This window comes from Salmo salar, chromosome ssa17 (assembly GCF_905237065.1).
Source record: "Salmo salar chromosome ssa17, Ssal_v3.1, whole genome shotgun sequence".
Classification (NCBI taxonomy): Eukaryota; Metazoa; Chordata; class Actinopteri; order Salmoniformes; family Salmonidae; genus Salmo; species Salmo salar.
The window spans coordinates 70142531-70169629 of NC_059458.1; the positions used below are offsets into that span (position 1 = coordinate 70142531).

Sequence of the window (27099 nt, forward strand, 5' to 3'; positions counted from 1 at the left end):
GTCAACAGACATGCTAGTTGTCACAACGGACATATTTTGAATAAATGTACACTACCATTCAAAAGACGCCTCACAAGTCCTCAACTGGCAGCTTCATTAAATAGTTTCCGCAAAACACCAGTCGCAACGTCAACAGTGAAGAGGCGACTCGGGGATGCTGGCCTTCTAGGCAGAGTTCCTCTGTCCAGGGTCTGTGTTCTTTTGCCGATCTTAATCTTTTCTTATTATTGGCCAGTCTGAGATATGGCTTTTTCTTTGCAACTCTGCCTAGAAGGCCAGCATCCCAGAGTTGCCTCTTCACTGTTGACGTTGAGACTGGTGTTTTGCGGGAACTATTTAATGCAGCTGCCAGTTGAGGACTTGTGAGGCGTCTGTTTCTCAAACTAGACACTCTAATGTACTTGTCCTCTTACTCAGTTGTGCAATGGGGCCTCCCACTTTTTCTATTCTGGTTAGAGCCAGTTTGCGCTGTTCTATGAAGGGAGTAGTACACAGCGTTGTACGAGATCTTCAGTTTCTTGGCAATTTCTCGCATGGAATAGCCTTCATTACTCAGATCAAGAATAGACTGACGAGTTTCAGAAGAAACTTCTTTGTTTCTGGCCATTTTGAGCCTGTAATCGAACTCAAATGCTGATGCTCCAGATACTCAACTAGACTAAAGAAGGCCAGTTTTATTGCTTCTTTAATCAGGACAACAGTTTTCAGCTATGCTAACATAATTGCAAAAGGGTTTTCTAATGATCAATTAGCCTTTTAAAATGATAAACTTGGATTAGCTAACACAACGTGTCATTGGAACACAGGAGTGATGGTTGCTGATAATGTGCCTCTGTACGCCTATGTAGATATTCCATAAAAAATCTGCCATTTCCAGCTACAATAGTCACTTACAACATTAACAATGTCTACACTGTATTTCTGATCAATTTTATGTTATTTTAATGGACAAATAAATAAGCTTTTCTTTCAAAAACAAGGACATTTTTAAGTGACCCCAAACTTTTGAACTGTAGTGTATATGTCTCATTCCCAAATCTCCTCCTGTCATTCCCTAGTCATCCCTAGCGGTTCCCTACCTCTCCTCTGCTTCCCAAATCTCCTCCTGTCATTCCCTAGTCATCCCTAGCAGTTTCCTACCTCTCCTCTGCTTCCCAAATCTCCTCCTGTCATTCCCTAGTCATCCCTAGCAGTTTCCTACCTCTCCTCTACTTCCCAAATCTCCTCCTGTCATTCCCTAGTCATCCCTAGCAGTTTCCTACCTCTCCTCTGCTTCCCAAATCTCCTCCTGTCATTCCCTAGTCATCCCTAGCGGTTCCCTACCTCTCCTCTGCTTCCCAAATCTTCTGAAGTTATTCCAATAGAATACAATATTTGCTTTATTGGTCCATTTGGACTGAAAAATCCTTATTTTTTTGCTGTCACAGTACCCAACCTGCCTCTGGAGCAATTAGGGGTAAAATGCCATGCTCAAGGGCACAACGGTGCTAGATAGCACATGGGATATTGAAGCCAGTAACCCTCCGGCTGTTGGTTCACCTCCCCCCAGATGTCCCCCGTCAACTGAGGGATTCCTCCCCGTCAACTCTAACCTGGAGACTATTACCGGCACCAAGTAGTTCCCTACCTCTCCTCTCTTTCCCACACCACCTCTGACAATCGTGTTTGGTGTTGAAGCGGTTGTGGTTGCCCTCACAACCCCCGTAGACAAACGGCCGGCACTCCCCGGAGCGGGGGTGGTAGTACCACAGCAGGACATACTCCCAACACCCCCCCTCTGACATGGGCTCCAGGCAGGGGTCAGGGGTCAAGTCTAAAGCAAAAGTACAGACAATATAACCTGGTCACAGATCTGTTTGTGCCAAACATGACGATGACTGTAGGAGCTAGACAGCACAAACAGATCTGGGACCAGTCTAATCACTAAATTATAGGAGTTAAGTATCAGAGAATTAAGAGAAGCTTTTCTGAGGCATGTTTGACAAGAGTGAACACATTCAAAAACATGTAGAATTAGGAATATTATCCTCAGTGAATTAAAATCCTTTGTGGAAACCAAAGAAATAATGTTCATTGTGCTGTGATATCAAGCGTTTGAGTCATTGTTAGATCATCCATTAATTAAGTGAATAATGTTTTTTAATAGTTTTGGCTTTCAATTCTAGCGCGCGCACACCAACAACACACTCTTATCTTTCTCGTCCCGCATTGTGCCCCATACACTCCATCCTCATTACAGACTAATATGAGAGAGAGAGGGAGAGAGAGAGAGAAAAAAGGAAGAGAGAGAGAGAGAGAGAGAGAGAGAGGGAGAGAGAGAGAGAAAGAGAGAGGGAGGGAGGGAGAGAGAGAGCGAAAGAGGAAGAGAGAGAGAGAGAGAGATAGGGAGGAGAGAGAGAGAGGCGAGAGATAAAGAGAGCGAGATAGGGAGAGAGGGAGGGAGAGAGAGAAAGAGAGGGAGAGACAGGGAGAGGAAGAGAGAGAGACATACAGAGAGAGAGAGGGAGAGAGAAAGAGAGAGGGGGAGAGAGGGGGAGAGAGAGAGAGAGGGAAACCAAAGAGAGACAGAGAGAGAGAGGGAGAGAGAGCGAGAGAGAAAGAGAGACAGAGATAGAGAGAGAAAGACAGAGCGAGAGAGAAAGACAGAAAGAGAGAGAGGGGAGAGAGAGATGGAGAGAGGGAGGGAGAGAGAGAGGAAGAGGGAGATAAAGAGAGAGGGGGAGAGAGAGAGAGAGAGAGAGAGAGGGAGGAGGAGGGAGGGGGAAAGAGAGGGAAGGGAGGGAGGGAGGGAGGGAGGGAGGAGGGAGGGAGGGAGGGAGGGAGGGAGGGAGGGAGGGAGGGAGGGAGAGAGAAAGATGGAGGGAGGTAGAGAGAGGGGGGAGAGATCGAGTGAGAGAGAGAGAGAGAGAGAGAGAGAGAGAGAGAGGGAGGGAGATTGAAAGCGAGAGAGTGCAAGAGAAAAAATAAAGAATCAAAATGAGAAGAGGAAGAAGCGGGAGGAAGAGGAAAGACGGAGAGAGAAAAGAGAGAGATGGAAAGGAAAACAAGTTCCATTCATTCACCTGATGAGTGTGGCCCAACTCCCGGAACCCTTCTTCTCCTGTGCCTCAGTCCCCAATCCGCTCCCCTGTTGGCTCCAGCGTCTGAAGGCCGAGAGAACTCATTAGTTTACAGACAGGTGGATTCAACCATTTATCACTAAGTGGGGCCTGCTGCGTCCCACTCCTCTAATCAACACACAGGGCCCTTGATAAATGTCAACTCTATTGGCCCGGGTCTAAAGTATTACACTATACAGGGAATGGAGTGCCATTTGGAATACAGCCGTGGTCTGCAGACTCGGCACTGACCCACTTAAGTCTGTCCAACTGACATGGTCTGTCTTACTGACTCTCTATAGGTTCATACTGGAGGATGAACAGGGAGACATGGAGGAAAGGATTTATGACCAATAAGACTAATGACAGATGGAAATGTCTACGAATGTCCGTTATCTCCAAGTTGGATGTTTGTCTGTGACTGATACATTTTGCATGTAAAATACACTGCATTTATGGGGAGATTATGGAGTTTGTACTTTATTGTTATTGAACTTTTTTTTATCAGGCAAATTAAGTCTGCTGTAATGGAATCAACGTAATACTCCCAAAAGTGAAAACCCCGCCCATCTGGCACTCTAGGCAACTCAATCTAACGCTCAGAGCATTTGAAAATAGCCAATATTTTGGAACTCAGGTGACCTGTACGTTAAGCTAGATGTCACGATCCCGGGCGGGGGATTACACATAACTATGGTGACATTGACAGGGGCAATGTGAGCTTTTGATTATTTCCCATCTCTTTGGTTCAATGGAACCTGAAATAGGGATTCAAATGGGATGAGAAGCCCAGTAGCCTAGGGTTGGTTAGCCTAAGGTTGGTTAGCCTAGGGTTGGTTAGTCTAGGGTTGGTTAGCCTAGGGTTGGTTAGCCTAGGGCTGGCTAGTCTAGGGTTGGCTAGCCTAGGGTTGGCTAGCCTAGGGTTGGTTAGCCTAGGGTTGGTTAGCCTAGGGCTGGCTAGCCTAGGGTTGGTTAGCCTAGGGATGGCTAGCCTAGGGTTGGTTAGCCAAGGGCTGGCTAGCCTAGGGTTGGTTAGCCAAGGGCTGGCTGCCTAGGGTTGGTTAGCCTAGGGCTGGCTAGCCTAGGGTTGGTTAGCCTAGGGTTGGTTAGCCTAGGGCTGGCGAGCCGAGGGTTGGTTAGCCTAGGGCTGGCTAGCCTAGGGTTGGTTAGCCTAGGGTTGGTTAGCCTAGGGTTGGTTAGCCTAGGGCTGGCTAGCCTAGGGTTGGTTAGCCTAGGGTTGGTTAGCCTAGGGCTGGCTAGCCTAGGGTTGGTTAGCCTAGGGTTGGTTAGCCTAGGGTTGGTTAGCCTAGGGCTGGTTAGCCTAGGGTTGGTTAGCCTATGGTTGGTTAGCCTAGGGCTGGCTAGCCTAGGGTTGGTTAGCCAAGGGCTGGCTAGCCTAGGGTTGGTTAGCCTAGGGTTGGTTAGCCTAGGGTTGGTTAGCCAAGGGCTGGCTAGCCTAGGGTTGGTTAGCCAAGGGCTGGCTAGCCTAGGGCTGGTTAGCCTAGGGTTGGTTATCCTAGGGTTGGTTAGCCTAGGGCTGGCTAGCCTAGGGTTGGTTAGCCTAGGGCTGGCTAGCCTAGGGCTGGTTAGCCTAGGGCTGGCTAGCCTAGGGCTGGTTAGCCTAGGGCTGGCTAGGATAATGACCCGTGATAACACTGTGTTTTGATTGCTTCTTTCTGCCTCTCTCTCTCTTTCCCTCTGTCTTTGTCCTCGTCCTTTTCTAATACGTAGTAATAAAGCACTCTAATAAAGCACTCAGAATGGAGAGTCTAGCTTCAGGGTTGGGGTCAACTCTGGAGGTTAGTAAATAGATGGATAGGATATTAGATTGGTCTAAGCGGGGGTCTCACTTAGGGACAAGGGAAGTGTTTACATGAAGAAAAAAAACAACAGCTTTTTATTTATTCGTTCCTCAAATAGGTGGGGTATTAACAATACTTTTCTGTGGATATTTGTCTGGAATTTCGACCCGAATAAGAACCAACCCCACAGTTTAAATATCATTTTATTCAACATTCGTGACAGACAAGAGACGTTTAGGTTTTCTCCTGTGTAAAAAAGTGTGGCTATGCTGTACAGGAATGGAAAGCAGCATGACATCGGGACCAGGGCCATATATGTGGTCAGGAGCTTGGACCGCTACACCAGACTACGGCAGAAACGTCTAACTTTGACTTACCAGTAAGGTGGTCATCACCTGGGGTCCCCTCCTCTCGCAGGGGGATGGGGGGAGGAGTGGTTGATCCTACCAGCTCCTTTTCAAGTCTTTTCTTGTCCTCTTCCTCCTCTCCCATCTCATCCTCAGGTAGGCTGCGTGTGAGGATGGATATAGGCTCGTCCGGATCCCTCTCAAACAACATGCTCTCAGCATCCGGGTCCTTGGACTTCACCACAAACTTCAAGTTCATCCCTGCAACAACCACAGACAGAATAGTCAGTGTTTCCCCTACCATTGAATAAACATGAGCCTGCCTTAAAGAGGCTTTTACTGGTTTCAATTGACAATTTCATAGCCTGGTATTCACACCTCACCTGGAAACTAATGGAGGACATTTGATATGATACATTTGATATGATATGTTGACACAAAAGGAATTCTCTACTTTAATGATGTTCACTACGGATAAGGCAACAATGCCTTTCTCCTCAAAGTTGTGGAGGTGTAAACTAAAGATGCGTTTGACCCTGTGGTTGTAGGGCCCTATGGGTTCTGGTGTGTGGCATGATGGTTTATGAGTCTGGTGTTTGTGGTCGGTCACAGTGTCCCCTCTCTCAACGGGCCATTCCATAGAGAGGGCACACCAGATGGCAGAACACACAGGGGCGCCATGCCGCAGCAGTGGGAGTTTTAGAATGTAGAACAGACACACAGACCTGCATGCGCACACACAGCGAAACACAGAAACACTCACCGCACTGGTTCACAACCTCTTGGTTGACCAGCTCCTTCATCTTCTCGGCCTGAGAACAGAGAGGGCAGAGTGCTGCTTAGACCCTGTCTTCAACCAAGCTGTCTGTCAATACAAATATGTCTTGGACCAGGTAGGTGTCAAACGTGTGTGTGGGAATAAGTAAGATGCACTTACAGAGAGTCCGGGTTCCCCCTTTCTCTCCCTTCAGTCCCTCGTTTCCGAGCTCTCCCTGGAAAAGACACAGTGGTTATTATCACAGCAGTTATTACTGTCACCCAGCCTAGTGACAGTAACTCCCATTAGGTATTGATACATGAACAACAACATGTGTGTGAGTGTTATGTGTCTGGTCTATGAAGTAGCTTACACTGCCTCCTCTTTGTCCTGGACTTCCAGGTGGTCCTGTCTGACAAGGCTTCCCTCTGCCTCTCCTGCCCCTCTCTCCCTGGGACAACAACACAGCAAAATGGAGAACGCTCTTACTCACACAGGTGCTGCGCGTGCTAGTGAGCCCACGAACATGTGTTCTCACAGGCACATGCATAAACAGGCAGGCACACAGACAGACACACACACACACAGATAGGCACATACACAGATAGACAAACCCACACAGATAGACACACACACAAACAGATAGACACACACACAAACAGATAGACACACACACACACACACACACACACACACACACACACACACACACACAGATAAACACACACACGCAGATAGACACACACACACACACACACACACAGATAGACACACACACACACACACACACACAGAGATATACACACACACACACACACACACAGATATACACACACACACAGATAGACACACAGATAGACACACACACACACACGCACAGATAGACACACACACAGATAGACACACACTCTCTCACATATCAATACAAACCGACAACTTCCTTCAATCTAAATTCCATTATACAAAAATGGTATAGTATTACAAGAGGGACACGTACTTCCCTACTACGTACTTCCCTACTAAGTACTTCCCTACTAAGTACTTCCCTACTACGTACTTCACTACTACGTACTTCCCTACTAAGTACTTCACTACTACGTACTTCACTACTACGTACTTCCCTACTAAGTACGTCCCTACTACGTACTTCCCTACTACGTACTTCCCTACTACGTACTTCCCTACTACATGCTTCCCTACTAAGTACGTCCCTACTACGTACTTCCCTACTACGTACTTCCCTACTACGTACTTCCCTACTATGTACTTCTCTACTATGTACTTCCCTACTACGTACTTCCCTAGTAAGTACTTCCCAACTATGTACTTCCCTACTACGTACTTCCCTACTACGTACTTCCCTACTAAGTACGTCCCTACTACGTACTTCCCTACTACGTACTTCCCTACTATGTACTTCTCTACTATGTACTTCCCTACTACGTACTTCCCTAGTAAGTACTTCCCAACTATGTACTTCCCTTCCATGTACTTCCCTACTACGTACTTCCCAACTACATACTTTCCTTTCATGTACTTCCCTACTACGTACTTCCCAACTACGTACTCCCCTTCCACGTACTTCCCTACTACGTACAGCCCTACTACGTACTTCCCTTCCACGTACTTCCCTACTACGTACTTCCCTACTATGTACTTCCCTACTACATACTCCCCTTCCATGTACTTCCCAACTACATACTTCCCTTCCATGTACTTCCCTACTACGTACTTCCCAACTACGTACTTCCCAACTATGTACCTCACTACTACATACTTCCCTAATACGTACTTCCCTAATACGAACTTCCTTATTACGTACTTCCCTACGACATACTTCCCTAATATGTACTTCCCTAATACGAACTTCCTTATTACGTACTTCCCTACTACGTACTTCCCTACTACGTACTTCCCTACTACGTACGTCCCTACTACGTACTTCCCTACTACGTACTTCCCTACTACGTACTTCCCTACTAAGTACGTCCCTACTACGTACTTCCCTACTACGTACGTCCCTACTATGTACTTCTCTACTATGTGCTTCCCTACTACGTACTTCCCTAGTAAGTACTTCCCAACTATGTACTTCCCTTCCATGTACTTCCCTACTACGTACTTCCCAACTACATACTTTCCTTTCATGTACTTCCCTACTACGTACTTCCTTACTACATACTTCCTTACTACGTACTTCCCTATTACGTACTTCCTTACTACGTACTTCCCTACTACGTACTTACTTCCCTAATACGTACTTCCCTACTATGTACTTCCCTAATCCACGTATTTCCCTACTACGTACTTCCCCTAATCCGTACTTCACTACTACGTACTTCCAAACTACGTACTTCCCTAATATGTACTTCCCTACTACGTACTTCCCTACTACGTACTTCCTTATTATGTACTTCCCTTATTACGTACTTCCTTATTACGTACTTCCCTACTTCGTACTTCCTTACTACGTACTTCCCTACTACATACTTCACAACTACATACTTCCCTACTAAGTACTTCCTTATTACGTACTTCCTTATTACGTATTTCCCTACTATGTACTTTCCTACCACGTACTTCCCTCTACATACTTCCCTACTACGTACTTCCTCCTTCTATGTACTTCACTACCACGTACTTCCTTATTACGTACTTCTCTACTACGTACTTCCCTAATACGTACTTCTCTACTACGTACTTCCCCAATTACGTACTTCCCTACTACGTACTTCCCTACTACGTACTTCCTTATTATGTACTTCCTTATTACGTACTTCCTTATTACGTACTTCCCTACTTCGTATTTCCTTATTACGTACTTCCCTACTACATACTTCACAACTACGTACTTCCCTACTAAGTACCTCCTTATTACGTACCACCTTATTACGTATTTCCCTACTATGTACTTTACTACTACGTACTTCCCTCTACATACTTCCCTACTACGTACGTCCCTTCTATGTACTTCACTACCACGTACTTCCTTATTACGTACTTCCCTACTACGTACTTCCCTAATACATACTTCTCTACTACGTACTTCCTTATTACGTACTTCCTTATTACGTACTTCCCTACTACATACTTCCCAACTACGTACTTCCCTACTAAGTACCTCCTTATTACGTACCATCTTATTACGTATTTCCCTACTATGTATTTCACTACTACGTACTTCCCAACTACGTACTTCCCTACTACGTACTTCCCTTCTACCTACTTCCCTCTACATACTTCCCTACTACGTACTTCCCTTCAATGTACTTCACTACTACGTACTTCCTTATTACATACTTCCTTATTATGTACTTCCCTACTACGTACTTCCCTACTATGTACTTCCCTACTACGTACTTCCCTACTACGAACTTCCCTACTATGTACTTCCCTACTCGTACTTCCTTAGTACATACTTCCCAACTACGTACTTCCCTTCCATCGTACTTCCCTACTACGTACTTCCCAACTACATACTTTCCTTTCATGTACTTCCCTACTACGTACTTCCCAACTACGTACTCCCCTTCCACGTATTTCCCTACTACGTACAGCTCTACTACGTACTTCCCTTCCACGTACTTCCCTACTACGTACTTCCCTACTATGTACTTCCCTACTACATACTTCCCTTCCATGTACTTCCCAACTACATACTTCCCAACTATGTACCTCACAACTACATACTTCCCTAATACGTACTTCCCTAATACGAACTTCCTTATTACGTACTTCCCTACGACATACTTCCCTAATATGTACTTCCCTAATACGAACTTCCTTATTACGTACTTCCCTACTACGTACTTCCCTACTACGTACGTCCCTACTACGTACTTCCCTACTACGTACTTCCCTACTACGTACTTCCCTACTAAGTACGTCCCTACTACGTACTTCCCTACTATGTACTTCTCTACTATGTCCTTCCCTACTACGTACTTCCCTAGTAAGTACTTCCCAACTATGTACTTCCCTTCCATGTACTTCCCTACTACGTACTTCCCAACTACATACTTTCCTTTCATGTACTTCCCTACTACGTACTTCCCAACTACGTACTCCCCTTCCACGTACTTCCCTACTACGTACAGCCCTACTACGTACTTCCCTTCCACGTACTTCCCTACTACGTACAGCCCTACTACGTACTTCCCTACTACATACTTCCCTTCCACGTACTTCCCAACTACATACTTCCCTTCCATGTACTTCCCTACGACGTACTTCCCAACTACGTACTTCCCAAATATGTACCTCACTACTACATACTTCCCTACTACGTACTTCTCTACTATGTACTTCCCTACTACCTATTTCCCTCTACATACTTCCCTACTACATACTTCCCTTCTATGTACTTCACTACTACGTACTTCCCTACTACGTATTTCCCTAATACGTACTTCCTTATTACATACTTCCTTACTATGTACTTCCTTATTACGTACTTCCTTATTACGTACTTCCCTACTACGTACTTACTTCCCTAATACGTACTTCTCTACTATGTACTTCCCTAATACGTATTTCTCTACTACGTACTTTCCTAATACGTACTTCACTACTACGTACTTCCAAACTACGTACTTCCCTAATAGTACTTCCCTACTACGTACTTCCCTACTACGTACTTCCTTATTATGTACTTCCTTATTACGTACTTCCTTATTACGTACTTCCCTACTTCGTATTTCCTTATTACGTACTTCCCTACTACATACTTCACAACTACGTACTTCCCTACTAAGTACCTCCTTATTACGTACCACCTTATTACGTATTTCCCTACTATGTACTTTACTACTACGTACTTCCCTCTACATACTTCCCTACTACGTACGTCCCTTCTATGTACTTCACTACCACGTACTTCCTTATTACGTACTTCCCTACTACGTACTTCCCTACTACGTACTTCCCTAATACGTACTTCCCTACTACGTACTTCCCTACTACGTACTTCCCTATTACGTACTTCCCTACTACGTACTTCCCAACTACGTACTTCCCAACTACATACTTCCCTACTACGTACTTCCCTACTGCGTACTTCCTTATTACGTACTTCCTTATTACGTACATCCCTATTACGTACTTCCCAACTACGTACTTCCCTAATACGTACTTCCCTAATACGTACCTCCTTATTACGTACTTCCCTATTACGTACTTCCCTACTACACTACATACTTCACTACTACGTACTTCCCAACAAAGGTACTTCCCTACTACGTACTTCCTTTCTACGTACTTCCCTACTACGTACTTCCCTACTACGTACATTCCTACTACGTAGTTGCCTAAATAAACCTCAACCCGATCATTAGGCTTACCTTGCCTCTCTAGTTATCCTATAAATATCAAACATATCCAGATGTTTTGTGATAAAACGTCCTCTTGGAACATCATTACATCCTTTCCATCCCTTCTCTCCTATCAACATCAAGAGGCTGCTAATTGTGGCTGAAAGGAGTCATTAGCATAGAGGTTTGGCTAGCGTTCCCGCCGCATCAGAAAATAGACCCATTTCTGTGTCTTAATTATGCTTCTATTCTATTCCTTCCTATGTGTTGCTATACATAGGAATGTTGTCTACTGCCTGTCTATCTACGTATCTGACAGGCATTCTGCTAGGGGGACAATGTGCCTGATAGAATCAGGCTTGTTTAGTCACATTTTTTATTTTTGTAACTTTTGTGGAAAGTGGATTTTTTAAGGTGCACTCCGTGACTGGGTAAAACTATGTTTTGGTGTTGGTGGGCTGTGGTTGTTGTTGTTATGCATGAAGGAAGGACGGACGGACGGATGGACGTAAACTAAACTGAAACTAAACCGAACTAAACCGAATTTCAAATAAATATCTAAAAACAAATATCAATAAAAACTCATCTTAAATGTGTCTGTCTGTCTGTCTGTCTGTCTGTCTGTCTGTCTGTCTGTCTGTCTGTCTGTCTGTCTGTCTGTCTGTCTGTCTGTCTGTCTGTCTGTCTGTCTGTCTGTCTGTCTGTCTGTCTGACAGGAGCCATTATGTGTTGTAGGCCTATAGTTCGTTTTTTTGTGATGTCACTTCTTGTCAGTGGGGGGCAGTAAGGTGATGGGCCAGGACCATAGACTTGGATAAACATAACATTCCATCTGTGTCAAGATGTCATCTGTAAGAGCAAGGGCAGCTTTCACAGACGCCATCTTGAAATAGTACATTTTATTCTTCACAAGTGAAATTAATTAGCTGATCCCTCCGGATGACCTGGCTGTCACTACTCCAACAGGGTCATCAGGTCATGCCAACCGGGTCATCAGGTCATGCCAACCAGGTCATCAGCCAATGAAGCTGAAAGTCCCGGCCAGTTGACTAAATCAAAATGGCGAAAGTCCTCAATGGAACTGCCCATGCTAACACAGTCTTTTGGCCAGTAGAGGACTCTGTACAACTCCATGGCCAGGACATATGTTTGGTTAGGTGTAAATTATATGTCAATCCTATTGTGACTTGGATTTAAATGATAAGCACCTAGACTGTGGCAAGATATATGGTGGAAGGAAACTCTCTTGCCCATGTTTACACCTTTTTTAACTGTAGTAGTAGATGTAAAAAGAATCAAGTACCTTTATCTGATAGAAAGAGAGAGGAAAATACTAACAAATGATGTCATGGGACATTTGACATGTTATTTTTATGTACTACTAAACATGTTTCACTGACTAACCCCTTCCAAAAGGGTTCATAAAAACAGCTGCAACAACAGCAAAAGCATTACCAATACAACACTTCACAAATCTATCAGTTCACAGCCGGCCAGCTTGTGTGTGTGTTTCTGTTCGAGCAAAGAAGATTTTCTGGTTTATCTTGAAGAGAGGTGTTCGTTCGGTTTCTCAAGCCTGATGACAGTTGTCCACAGACAGAGAATATTCTCTCCACAAATGCTTGGGATGCAGGGGCAGGAACCAGATCCAGTGCCACAATGCACAGCTTTGGATAAACAGCCATCCTTTCCATCCAGAACTGGAGAGGTGACTCTGTAAACATGCTGTCCTTTACCTCTTCCAGGTATTTCCGCAGCTCACACGGGGCACTTAATGCCTTGTCAGGTTGACTCTCCGACTGGACCGTGACCTCAGACACAATCTTCGATGCGAGGAAGCTATATTTCTGAAGCACTGTGATCTAGATGCTTGCCGGATTATTCCTGGGTTCCTGCTGGTCCACGGCTGTACTCTCTGATTTGCTGAAGTACAAAAGATTCTTCTGCCCTCCATCTCTGTTGAGGGAAGTGCCAGAGACACACTTGTGTCCATCAGGCAAGCTGCTGCAGGGGTTCGATTGAAGTTGGCTGCCATTCAGTATGCATGCGAAGCACTCATGCAATGACTTCAGCAGGACCTGTGCGAACTGTTTTGCAACAGTTGTTGACTGCAAGTGTGCCTCAAGGTTGAGAGGGCACGGCACCACATCAGTTTGGCTGTCAGTTTGAAGTTGGTCGGTGTGGATTGCGAACGGCTCCATTAACTTCACAAGCTGTTCTAGCTTGGCCCACTCACGCTCCGTGCTCGCCCTTGGACTTCTTCCCTGTTAGCAAGCGATGGCTAGTGATAGTGATGCACAAGCTAGGCCTATACCACCAGATTCAGAAGATCGAAAACCCCACTTGAAATGAGATTTTTACCTAAAGTTGAGGTATTTTAGTTAGTTTTGAAGGCAAAGATGATAGCTTCAGTATAGTTTTAGTTTTTCAAATGTTTTTTGTTTTTATTTTAATTTACTATAAAGTTTTTCAAATGTTTGTTTTTATTTTAGTTTGAGTTTTCGTTTACTATAATAACCTTGACTGGAAGGCAACCTCAATCTACCTTGGTTCCTGTCTCTCCCTTGGACCCATTACGTCCTGGTCGCCCCTCCGCTCCATCACTGCCTGGTGTCCCTGCTGACCCCTTAAACCCAGGGAACCCTGGGAAACCAGTGGCGCCCTGCACAAGACAGGGACAACATGAATGGTGCATGATGGGAGAAAAACAAGAACAAGAACTATATGAATATTTCCCCATTCCTCTGTAGTACATAGACTATTAATAGTCCTAATTTCAATATTGTTTTTACATGTGATTTGAACCAACCTTCTCTCCTTTTAGTCCTGGTGCTCCCTCTACTCCATTGATACCCCCGTCCCCTTTTTCACCCTACACATCCACACAAAACATCCCAATCAACACTTTTCAGAAGATTACTGAGAATGATTTTGATTTGTGTGTGTGTGTATATATATAAATAATTAGGTGGGTGCTTATATTTGTCCTGTTTTACCAGTGTGTATTATACGTATGTGTAAAATGTATTTTCTTGCATATCCCAACCCCATGAGGCACCCTCGGTGTGTGTGTGTGTGTGTGTGTGTGTGTGTGTGTGTGTGTGTGTGTGTGTGTGTGTGTGTGTGTGTGTGTGTGTGTGTGTGTGTGTGTGTGTGTGTGTGTGTGTGTGTGTGTGTGTGTGTGTGTGTGTGTGTGTGTGTGTGTGTGTGTGTGTGTGTGTGTGTGTGTGTGTCTACCTTCCGTCCTGTGAGTCCATTGAGCCCTGGATGTCCTGGGGTTCCAGGAATACCCATCTCTCCCTGTGTCAAACAACGATTAAATACTTACATTTTCACTGAAACTGTGCAACCATAGTCTGACAGTGGCCTACTAGGTCAGACAATTGAACCGTATACTAAATTGTATGCAGCGTGTGGCAGCTAGTTGGCACTACTGTAAACCTTTACTTTTGTGGGTCAGTGGTACTGACAATGCTTCCTGGAGCACATTGTGTTGTTGTGATCATTGTATTGAATCCCACACAGGCAACTCACCTTTTCTCCATCTAGCCCAGTGCTTCCTATGCGTCCAGGTAGGCCTCGGAATCCCTGTGCAACAACCACAACCAACACCAAGAGTTACCTTTCATCATTGCATTACCATCTCATTAACATGCCTAATACATTATGATCAAGCCCTCACCTTCTCTCCTGTCTGCCCAGTATCCCCCGGTAAGCCAGGTTCACCTCTGTCACCCTAGGAATAGAATAAAAGAACGGAACAGAACAGAATTACTGTATAATGAATCACAGAGGGCATGTTCTATTTGTCTAGTCTCTAAATTCTATGCTCTGTGCCACACTCTCCTCACCTGATCTCCCTTCTGTCCCTGGAGTCCCATGTCTCCTTTGGCTCCTGTGGCTCCGTCCAATCCATCGTCCCCGTTATGACCCTGTGACAACAACAAGCCAATCAGCAAAGCTTGTTTTTGACCACATGCCAAGCCACCACAGTATATATATAGTTATACAGACACTGTTTATATATTAAACTGTTAAAGTGTGTTAGATAAATACCCACCACTTCTCCATTGACTCCAGGCTCGCCAGCATCTCCCTGGAAGCACAGAACAACAGTGAGCATACACACAGCAGCATAGATCTGATAACAGTGGTTCCATGTAGCCTGTAGATTGATACATGCTGTATTTCCTGCTGACCTTTTGGCCCACTGGTCCACGGGCCCCAAACAGCCCCATGGCTCCTTTGGCCCCTGCCTCTCCTTTGAGGCCCTTCAGATGGAGAACAAACAAAAAGCTGAATGTGAGAACACTATGTGCTTTGGCTTCCATGTTTTGGAAAATGTATTTTATTTTTCTGTTGTTTGTCTCTCTTTCTTTACATCTATTAACAATCTTTCTTTCTCTCTTTTTCCACATAAAATGTTCTGTCATCAAGCATTAGGAAGCACCTTGAACCCCGGGGGCCCATCCTCGCCCTTCTCTCCTTTATCTCCATCGAAACCTGGGGAGCCTCGCTCTCCCTAAAACAAACAACCAAAACAACAGATAAACAGCATCTTAAAAAAGGGAAAACACACAAAGTGAAAATGCAAAAGCTGTCTCTCTAAAATAACATTTTCTTTAATGAGGATTGCTCTGGAACTAAAACTAGAATTCAAAATACATTGTGGAGGACTTGTTTTAGGGGACTTGTTTTAGGGGACTTGTTTCTCACCCCTTCTCCTTTTAAGCCCTTGTAGCCTCTCGGTCCCTGGATTTGGAGGGGGCTTCCCTAAACATAAAGAATGTACATCATATATGAATTAATCATATACTGTCACGTTCGCTATCTTCAAATTCCCTGTCGTAAATTAACCAAGGTGCAGCATGCCGGTAATTCCACATTCTTTTATTGAAGTGAAACTGAACAAAACAAAAAACAGGTAAACAGAATCGAACGTGACGCTACTGAGGCGCACACAAAACACACACAGAAAATAATAATTACCCACAAATACAGGTGGGGGAAAAGGCTGCCTAAGTATGATTTCCAATCAGAGACAACGATAGACAGCTGCCTCTGATTAGGAACCATACTCGGCCAAACACAAAGAAATACATGACATAGAATGCCCACCCCACATCACACCCTGACCTAACCAAAATAGAGGAAATAAAACGTCTCTCTCAGGTCAGGGCGTGACATATACAAAACACTATTTGTGTAGTACTTATGTCATGTTTGGCTTACCCTTTCTCCTTGTATTCCTGCTAAACCTCTGTCACCCTGTGAAAATATATTTTATGAAAGGAATCAATGGCTTATAACATTCATACAATAATTGATTGATTGACAGTATTTGTATTTTAGTATCATACACCCAATGGTGCCCAGCCTGTATGGGCTTATGAGACACTATTTATTTGAAGTCTGTGTGTAGAAAACACAAACTATATACTATATGGCTGTGTCAGGTATACATAAAAACATTGACTCTTCATTTTCATTGTCCACATCCCTATATACACAGAAAAATGGACTGAAGTTAATTGAAATAGACTGGCCACATGGTGAGTGTTGAAACATGTTTCAACACTCACCATGAGTGAGGGTTTGAAGAGACAGAAGTGACTAGAGTGATGACACTTCAATAGAACGAGCAGAGAATTTGACTGAACGCTGAAACACCGGGCTGTCAAAACCATCTTTAAAACTGTCTCTGAAGTAAAAATATCTAAAGTATCTGGAGAACCTGAGTGGACGTATGAGTGTATGAAAATCAAAAATATCAAAGTATTTAGTAAGACCCACTCAATCGCATACATTTTTTAAATATAGTCTACCAAAATTATCATGTCATCAAAGAAGTAACCGTCAACCTACCTTTGCTCCTTTGCTGCCCGGGAAGCCCTTTGGACCCTAAGTAAAAGAGGTCAAAGGTAAAGGTAGCTAGGAAACAAATGTCCTTAACTGCATGACTGTACCAGAGGAGGCTGGTGGGAGGAGCTATAGGAGGACAGGATCAGTGTAATGGCTGGAATGGAATAAATGGAATAGTATCAAACACATCAAACATATGGAAACCACGTTGGACCACGTCCAGCCATTACAATGAGCACGTCCTTCTATATCTTCTTCCACCGGCCTCCTCTGGACTGTCCATGTCATGAAAGATGATGATGTTAACTCACAGTGTGTCCTGGGGCTCCTAAGACTCCTGCAATGCCCTTTTCACCCTGTCACAAACAAAACACATCACAAATATTATACTGAACAAAAACATAAATGCAACATGCTAAAATGTCAAAGATTTTACTGAGTTACACTTAATATAAGGAAATCAGTCAATTTAAATAAATTAATTAGGCCCTAATCTATGGATTTCACATGACCAGGAATACAGATATGTACCTGTTGGTCACAGATAGCTTTAAAAAACTAATAAGTAGGAGCGTGGATCAGAAAACCAGTCAGTATCTGGTGTGACCACCATTTGCCTCATACAGCGCTACACATCTCCTTCGCATAGTTGATCAGGCTGCTGATTGTGGCCTGTGGAATGTTGTCCCACTCTTCAATGGCTTTGCGAAGTTGCTGGATATTGGTGGGAACTGGAACACTGTCGTACATGTTGATCCAGAGCATCCCAAACATGCTCAATGGGTGACATGTCTGGTGAGTATGGAGGCCATGGAAGAACTGGGACATTTTCAGCTTCCAGGAATTGTGTACAGATCTGTGCAACATGGGGCTGTGCATTATCATGCTGAAACATAAGGTGATGGTGGCGGATGAATGGCACGACATTGGGCCTCAGGATCTCATCAGGGTATATCTGTGCATTCAAATTGCTATAGATAAAATGCCTGCCCATACCATAACATACCATAACCCCACTGCCACCATGGGGCACCCAGTTCACAACGCCATACAGGTGGTCTGCGGTTGTGAGGCCGGTTGGACGTACTGCCAAATTCTCTAAAACGACGTTGGAGGTGGCTTATGGTAGAGAAATGTTATTATCTGGCAACAGCTCTTGTGGACAATCTTGCAGTCAGCATGCCAATTGCATACTCCTCAAAACTTGAGTCATCTGTGGCATTGTGTGTGACAAAACTGCACATTTTAGAGTGGTCTTTTATTGTCCCAGCACAAGGTGCACCTGTGTAATGATCATGCTGTTTAATCAGCTTCTTGATATGCTACACCTGTCAGGTGGATGGATTATCTAGGTAAGGAGAAATGCTGACTAACAGGGATGTAAACAAATTTGTGCACCAAATTTGAGAGAAATAACCTTTTTGTGCATATAGAACATTTCTGGGATCTTTTATTTCAGCTCATGAAACATGTACCAACACTTTACATGCTGCGTTTATATCTATGTTCAGTGTAAATGTGTGCATATTGTGCCATCCTGTTGTGACGAGCAGCTTTTCTATCTTTTACAATGCTGCCTAGGATCTCTCTCTGAGGTTAAGTCCATCTCTCTTAAGTCAATAAGTCCATCGTTCCGTCTCACCCTGCGACCTGAGATCCCGACCACACCCCTGGCGCCTGGTTCCCCCGGGATACTGTCACCCTGTTGGGAACAAGAAGAAGTGAATGCTAATGTTATTATCTCCTCATATACAACATGACAATGACAACAACACCACCACCACCACCACCACCAAACAGGCTAATGTCATACCTTTTCTCCTTTCGTCCCAGGTAGACCAGGTGGACCCTTTGGGAAACAGAAAGCATCCATTATGTTACATAATAACCATAGGAAGGCAAACAATGCCTAGGGCAAGTTATATTTCACCATACCTCTATTCCAGGTTTCCCTTTAGCTCCTGGAGTCCCGGGTGATCCATTCTTACCCCTTCTACCCCTGTCCCCCTACAGATGAACAAAAACATACTTTATCACAATTATCTTCCTACTTAGTAGGCAGTATTTTTGCTCTTTGAAAACATATCTTTGTTCTGGCTTTCTGGCTAGTGGTGAATTTGACATAAATTTGGCTACAACATTTTTGGGACTACATGATCTGACCAGGAAATAGACTAAAACTACAAGGCCAGGAAAACAACTACAGTAGAAGGTGTTGAGTTTCTTATAACTACAGTACAAGGTGTTGAGTTTCTTAAAACTACAGTGCAAGGTGTTGAGTTCCTTAAAACTACAGTAGGTGTTGAGTTTCTTATAACTACAGTACAAGGTGTTGAGTTTCTTATAACTACAGTACAAGGTGTTGAGTTTCTTAAAACTACAGTAGAAGGTGTTGTGTTTCTTAAAACTACAGTAGAAGGTGTTGAGTTTCTTATAACTACAGTACAAGGTGTTGGGTTTCTTAAAACTACAGTACAAGGTGTTGAGTTTCTTAAAATTACAGTACAAGGTGTTGAGTTTCTTAAAACTACAGTACAAGGTGTTGAGTTTCTTAAAACTACAGTGCAAGGTGTTGAGTTTCTTAAAACTACAGTGCAGGGTGTTGAGTTTCTTAAAACTACAGTGCAAGGTGTTGGGTTTCTTATAACTACAGTACAAGGTGTTGAGTTTCTTAAAACTACAGTAGAAGGTGTTGGGTTTCTTATAACTACAGTACAAGGTGTTGAATTTCTTATAACTACAGAACAAGGTGTTGAGTTTCTTAAAACTACAGTACAAGGTGTTGAGTTTCTTAAAACTACAGTGCAAGGTGTTGAGTTTCTTAAAACTACAGTGCAAGGTGTTGGGTTTCTTAAAAGTACAGTACAAGGTGTTGAGTTTCTTAAAACTACAATAGAAGGTGTTAGGTTTCTTATAACTACAGTACAAGGTGTTGAGTTTCTTAAAACTACAGTACAAGGTGTTGAGTTTCTTATAACTACAGAACAAGGTGTTGAGTTTCTTATAACTACAGTACAAGGTGTGAGTTTCTTATAACTACAGTACAAGGTGTTGAGTTTCTTATAACTACAGTACAAGGTGTTGAGTTTCTTATAACTACAGTACAAGGTGTTGAGTTTCTTATAACTACAGTAGAAGGTGTTGAGTTTCTTAAAACTACAGTAGAAGTTGTTGAGTTTCTTATAACTACAGTGCAAGGTGTTGAGCTTCTTAAACCTACAGTACAAGGTGTTGAGTTTCTTAAAACTACAGTACAAGGTGTTGAGTTTCTTAAAACTACAATAGAAGCTGTTGGGTTTCTTATAACTACAGTAGAAGGTGTTAAGTTTCTTAAAACTACAGTAGAAGGTGTTGAGTTTCTTATAACTACAGTGGAAGGTGTTGAGCTTCTTAAAACTACAGTACAAGGTGTTGAGTTTCTTCAAACTACAGTACAATGTGTTGAGTTTCTTATAACTACAGAACAAGGTGTTGAGTGTCTTAAAACTACAGTAGAAGGTGTTGAGTTTCTTAAAACTACAGTACAAGGTGTTGAGTTTCTTAAAGCTACAGTACAAGGTGTTGGGTTACTTATAGATAGAGTACAAGGTGTTGGGTTTATTAAAACTACAGTAGAAGATGTTGAGTTTCTTAAAACTACAGTACAAAGCCTTCCAGTAATCAGGACAAACTCCTTGGTCCAGGTTGAAGGGATGATCGGGGAGCTCCTCACCTCTCTCCCCGCCTCTCCTGGGTCTCCTGGTTGGCCTCTCACGCCCTGAGAACCTGAAATACCGGGGTTACCACGGATACCCTGGATACCCTGAGCTCCAGAAGGCCCCTGTTCACCAGGCTCACCCTGACAGAGGGAGAAGGGAGACATACAGAGACAGACAGAAAGAGAGACAGACAGGCAGACCATTTTTTTTTTGCATTGCTCTAATTACTACACTGGTATAACTAAAATTATAATTCCCTTACAGTTATTAATTCCATACGTTCTAGTGTTTTTGCTTTGTAAATGGAAGATAACAACAATTCATAAATGAATTGAAAGAGAAAGAGAGACAGAAAGACAATCCCAGAGAGAGGGGGGCGGGACAGCTAATAGGAGACAGATAAGGACAGTGTTGGTATTTCTCTAGCAGCTACTGAAGGTCACTGTTTCCTCTAGACTATTGTATCTCCATAGCAACAATCAGGCCCTCAGGTGACAAAATTGTCAGTTGAAGCCAGTTAAAGTTAAATATATTTAGACTAAGTAGAGGGCAGAGCTAAGTGAGGGTGTGGGAGTCTACCTTAGTTCCAGGTGGACCAGCCTGTCCCACAGGACCTCTGTGGCCAATACCTGGCTCACCCTAAAAGCACAACAACACAACGATGTCAATAGGAAACGTTTCATTTGCAAATATACAGTACAGTGTGAAGGAGTCCTTCTAGTTAGATATTTCAATAAATAAAAATAGTTCAATGTTCAAAACATGAATGCTTACAAATACCTTGGTTCGGGCTTTGCTCTATCACATTACTGAACTGGAAAAGCATTTACCTTGTGCCCCTTTTCACCAAGTTCCCCCTGGTAGAACGAAGAGAATTGTCAACAAATCAATTACAAAGTGATTGTTATTCAAGTTAATTCTCTCCATATTTCTCTGTCTGCGTCTCGTGCACCAAAATAGTACCATCACATTCAGACAGCCGGAGAGACAAAAAAGTCCATAGAGTTTTTCAAGGATATGTTTTGTATCGATGCCTCCAACTAACAGACGGAATTATTAATACCAAATGATTAATCCACTGCGTCATGACGGGATCAGATATAGAACTCTGGGGACATCAAAGACCAACATTCTGAGCTCCGCTGGTTTGGCTGACGGGAGAGCAGAGAGACAGGGACTAACTTATAGGGGAAGATGTGGGTAGGTAAATAGGTGTGTGTGTGTGTGTGTGTGTGTGTGTGTGTGTGTGTGTGTGTGTGTGTGTGTGTGTGTGTGTGTGTGTGTGTGTGTGTGTGTGTGTGTGTGAGGCACTGATAATGAGATGTGGGTAGGAGGGGAGCGAGGATACGTTTGATGTCGTGACCTGGTGACATTGACACTGTGTACGGACATAAGGACAGATTGGGTTGAAATTACATTAAGGTACCCTTTATTAAAGGTTTGCCTTGATTTCTAAGAGAGCTATAAACTATAAAACATGTAGTTCTCGTCATGTTAGTGGTGTGAACTGTCTGGCATGCACAGGGTATCACTGATCAACACATTAATAATACATTGTCTACAATCTTCTTATACACCCTTTACAAACTATTTCGAAAGGATTCCTTATTGCAACGTGGTACTGTAGAGATATGGGGCAGATTCAGGACATCTTGTTCTTTCACTCCATTTGAAGACAGTTTTATTTGAAAATGATTGGTAGTCACCTTCGGTCCTGGAAGTCCATTTTCACCCGGTGCACCCTTTAGAAAACAGAAGGAACCACTCAAAAAGGAACACAAAAGGAACCTGGTAGAAAAGCGTGATAGATGACGGTAACAGAACAGGTATTTTTATCATCTTCACAGCACTTTGATTGGGGGATGTGTGTGTGTTTACCTTCAAATAGTCATATTCTGGCCCTGGATAGGGTCTTACTCCTCCTTCCTCCTCGTACTCTCCTTGTCTTCCACTCTCTCTTTCCATCTCCTGCCTCCGTCTCTCCCACTCCTCTCTCTCCCTGTCCAGGTCTCTGCCTCCCTCCATCTCTGTTCTCTCGCTCTCTATTTCACTCTCCCTCTCCATTTGCAGGTCTCTCTCCTTTTCCATGTTCTCCCTCTCTAGTTGTCTCTCCCTCTCTATTTTCTCCCTCTGCAACTCCAGCTCTGCTTCCCTCTCTTTTTCAAGCTCCATCCTCTCTCTCCATCTCCATCCTTTCCCTCTCTCTCTCCCTCTCGTATTCACTGTCTTCCTCCGTGTCCCACTCAGAGTCGCCACTTCTCTCCTCCTCTCCCTCTCTTTCTGCATCATGGTATATCTCTCCTTCCGTCTCTTTTCCTTTCTTTTCTACCATCTCCCTCTCTCTATGTCTTTCCCATGGTGTCTCTTCCTCTGCTGCTATGGGTTCTTCTCTCTCTCCCTCCATCTCTGTTGGTGTCTCCCAGTCTCTTTCTGTTTCATAGTCGACCTCCCCTCTCTGTATAGGATTCATGGTCAGGCTGAGGGTCTCTGTTTTCTTGGTTCTGTCTCTGGAACCACAAATATAAAATTGATTGGTTTACTGATTGATTGCTCAATTCATTGGACTTAAATAGCGATTAATTCATATGGATTTATTTTGATGTTCAAAGTGCATCAAAACTACGGTCCTTCCGTTGGGCAATTCACCAATATGTTTTGGCTGAGCAACACTTACATGTAATTTCTTGGAACCTCTTGCTCCCGACTGTGACTTTAAAAACAGAAAGAGGGAATGTTCACACGTTGTTTGATTTGACCGTGTAATAACTTCTCTGAACCCATTCCCTGTGCCATTCCCTCCATGCTAACTGTTGATTTGATAACAACCTATGAGTAGTTGATATCAGTGTAATAGAAAAATATCCCTAGTAAATAAATCGATTTACTTCTTGTCCGTCATGGTATCGATTTCTTCCTCCTGCAGTTCCTGGCATGTATGCCTGAAACAGCAAAGACTCAAATATTTCTGGCAAATGCCATTGTTTCCTAAAAATGATGAACTCATAAATTGTATTTTAATGGTAATCCATATTTTTGTAGTGTACTTACCATGTAATCTGGCCAGGGGACGCTCTTCCTTACTCTGACCCGGACTTGAGATGGTCTCCCCTGCCAATTCCCAAAACCACTTCATGAGTCATTGATCATAAGTCATTGATGTGCCATTACCACTGTGGGGAGTTCCTATGGTGCTTGGCCTACAGCCGTAGTGTCCCACTCATGAGCGTGTGTGTGAGTGTGTGTGTGTGTGCGTGCGTGCGTCCGTGCGCAGCCCTGGATCAAGTGCATATGTCGCTTCAGATTCTAAAGTATCAGAAATGTATTACAGGCTAATGTTAGATGAAAGAAGACACAAAGACTTTTGATCATTTGAACATTTACTTACATGCACACAGAGAGGTTAAATACAAAGGGAGAACTTTAGACTGCCAAAATTTCACCAGTGAAAACAGGTTTCAATACTATATATTCTGAAGAATATGATGGAAACACATTTCATTGGAAAAAGTAGTAACTAATACAGAAAAGGAACAAAATACAATCTATTTCCATGTTTTCAATAAATAACGTTTGGTTGAGGAATTGATAAGCAGCGATACACTGAAAACATTAGAATATGGTTGAACAAATTACGAGGAGGTAAAAGTGTTGGAATACTGAAGCAACAGAGAGAAGCTATACTATAGCTTAGGTCCAATGTAACATTTTGAACTTCTTTAATAAATAAATTAGTTTATGCAAAGTCAACGCTAAAATAACACTGACATCTGATGGAAGAATTTATTAGTCGAATAATCGTTATATAATACACTGTCTTGATTTAACTTAGCTTTACCTATGTATTGTTCATCTTTTAGGTACTTGGACTAAGTATAAGAAACGATTCTGGTCATAGAAGTGGCATTGGACGAGTGACATTGGACAAATGACATCATCATTGCGCCGACGAAGCGAAGTCCCTCCTCATGTTATGCTGGTCAGGTTAAGGGTAGACTGCTCCTCACCAGCGATACACTTCACTTCACAGTTTATACAAACACTCCGTGCTTACAAATCTACAGTCTCAATCTTTGTGGATTTAGGAAAGGTCCTGTGTTAAAAAAAAAAGTAAACAAAAAAACAGAAAAACGTTTTAATCAGTATGTGTATAAACTCACTCATGAAGAGTTCATATTATGTTTGCAGCTCTTGACATTCCCATTCACGCAAAGGTCAGAGGTCATGCTCAATGCATGCTGGTATATGGATGTCTTCCATTGCAAGTTGGCCCAGTTGTGTCCAATCTTTTAATCAAATGTCTTTAAATACTTTTTTATAATGCTGGCCTAATATTTATTGTTTAAAATTAGAATTGGAATTGTGGTACCTTTTGCACTGGTGAAATGTTCACAGTTGTTAGTCAGACGAAAGATCTCAATGTACGCAGTGATGACAAGTGCTCAGACACTAAGATGGTTGGCCAATCATTATAATGACCCAATCTGACTATGTATTCATGTTATTGAACACTGGGCAGGGCTTTCTTTTGGGAAAATCTAATCAACCAAGAAACACATAAAGAAGATAAGTTAGAAAATATAAATGATATCAATTACCTACAACCTTTGTATTGGAACACCAATGATAATCACTGGATCAAAGCACTTTGCATCACATTCATACACCCACAGTCCAACAGAGGCATGCATGGACTGGAACACCATTAGTAAAGACGAATAGAAGTCTAGGTGTGTCCATTTACACCTCATATCCCTCAGGATGGTTAGTAAAGACGAATAGAAGTCTAGTTGTGTCCATTTACACCCCATATCCCTCAGGATGGTTAGTAAAGACGAATAGAAGTCTAGTTGTGTCCATTTACACTCCATATCCCTCAGGATGGTTAGTAAAGACGAATAGAAGTCTAGTTGTGTCCATTTACACCCCATATCCCTCAGGATGGTTAGTAAAGACGAATAGAAGTCTAGTTGTGTCCATTTACACCCCATATCCCTCAGGATGGTTAGTAAAGACGAATAGAAGTCTAGTTGTGTCCATTTACACCCCATATCCCTCAGGATGGTTAGTAAAGACGAATAGAAGTCTAGGTGTGTCCATTTACACCCCATATCCCTCAGGATGGTTAGTAAAGACGAATAGAAGTCTAGTTGTGTCCATTTACACCCCATATCCCTCAGGATGGTTAGTAAAGACGAATAGAAGTCTAGTTGTGTCCATTTACACCCCATATCCCTCAGGATCATTGTTAGTAAAGATGAATAGAAGTCTAGGTGTGTCCATTTACACCCCATATCCCTCAGGATCATTGTTAGTAAAGATGAATAGAAGTCTAGGTGTGTCCATTTACACCCCATATCCCTCAGGAACATGGTTAGTAAAGACGAATAGAAGTCTAGTTGTGTCCATTTACACCCCATATCCCTCAGGAACATGGTTAGTAAAGCATCAGGTAGAATCATGCAGTCTGTCACAGACTTACCTTCTCTGTTTCTTCTGTTGTGCTGGGAAGGATAGGTGTGATGAATTCCCCCTTCTTTAGAACAAAGTGTAGCATGTTTCAAGAACAATATATAATACAGCAAACACACAGACACACACACACACGTCACATAGCCTTCTAACACTCAACTCAGAGCTGTCCATGGTGCTGGCTCTGCTTGACACAGTTTGCACTTTACAAAGTATCTCAGGAAAAGAGCTCCAGTTTCATACCTTTTCACTGTCACCCGGTGACTGGGATGGATATGGACCTAAAGTTGTCAGGCCACTCTAAGAAACATTGACATATAATCAGTAATGACCACTATTGGACAGAATGCTGTATGTACATTTCCTGGTTCAAAGGTCAAAATGAAAATGACATGTTTTACTATCCGTTGTCTTTACTATCATTTTTCTATATCTAGAGGTACAGTGGCAAAGAAAAAGTGTTCACCTCTTTGCTCATTCCATGTAGTGTGCTTTCTGTTGTGATTTCAAACTCCCCTTGCTTTTCCATTGACAGTAAGGGATCATCTGTGGAATCCTTCAACAAAAATTAAGAAAAACTATGAAAAACATTCCATTCTAAAACACTTTTACAAACGTCACAAAATAATGACAGCATTACTGGTGAGTGAGACAGTCATCTGAGTTCGACACGTAAACCACAATTAATAACAGGTGTGGTATGTCATCATTACACTGGCATATAATCAGAAACTAATGAATTCCTAGTAATTCAATA

General features: G+C 43.0%; 3 protein-coding genes across 3 annotated transcripts in view; all 3 read right to left on the bottom strand.

Annotated features, from left to right (window-relative positions):
• Positions 1-1544: 1544 nt before the first annotated feature.
• On the bottom strand, positions 1545-6053 carry LOC123728104 (WAP, Kazal, immunoglobulin, Kunitz and NTR domain-containing protein 1-like). Its single transcript, XM_045698688.1, has 4 exons — positions 6011-6053; positions 5278-5508; positions 3063-3143; positions 1545-1813 (listed from the first exon to the last, which is right to left on the bottom strand). Exons 1-4 carry the CDS (start codon positions 6048-6050, stop codon positions 1560-1562), a joined length of 606 nt encoding a protein of 201 aa, XP_045554644.1. The 5' UTR covers positions 6051-6053; the 3' UTR covers positions 1545-1559.
• A 33-nt stretch (positions 6054-6086) lies between these two features.
• LOC106576567 (collagen alpha-1(VII) chain-like) lies at positions 6087-22838 on the bottom strand. The gene is made up of 23 exons (XM_045698654.1): positions 22752-22838; positions 22580-22615; positions 21704-21730; positions 21453-21512; positions 20888-21013; positions 19111-19182; positions 18989-19024; positions 18818-18877; positions 17487-17531; positions 17179-17214; positions 16546-16581; positions 16030-16086; positions 15764-15835; positions 15513-15584; positions 15374-15409; positions 15165-15245; positions 14996-15049; positions 14848-14901; positions 14551-14613; positions 14123-14185; positions 13859-13975; positions 6378-6455; positions 6087-6239 (listed from the first exon to the last, which is right to left on the bottom strand). The coding sequence occupies exons 1-23, from the start codon at positions 22836-22838 to the stop codon at positions 6087-6089; spliced, it is 1521 nt and encodes a 506-aa protein (XP_045554610.1).
• A 470-nt stretch (positions 22839-23308) lies between these two features.
• Positions 23309-27099, bottom strand: part of LOC106609601 (collagen alpha-1(VII) chain) — a 96086-nt gene continuing 92295 nt past the window's right edge. The window contains exons 78-84 of the mRNA XM_045698655.1: positions 26809-26898; positions 26586-26642; positions 26353-26406; positions 23922-23981; positions 23759-23812; positions 23548-23583; positions 23309-23380 (exon numbers count right to left, since the gene is read on the bottom strand). Of these exons, the coding sequence (XP_045554611.1) occupies positions 23309-23380; positions 23548-23583; positions 23759-23812; positions 23922-23981; positions 26353-26406; positions 26586-26642; positions 26809-26898 (423 nt within the window). The remainder of the gene's footprint in view (positions 23381-23547; positions 23584-23758; positions 23813-23921; positions 23982-26352; positions 26407-26585; positions 26643-26808; positions 26899-27099) is intronic.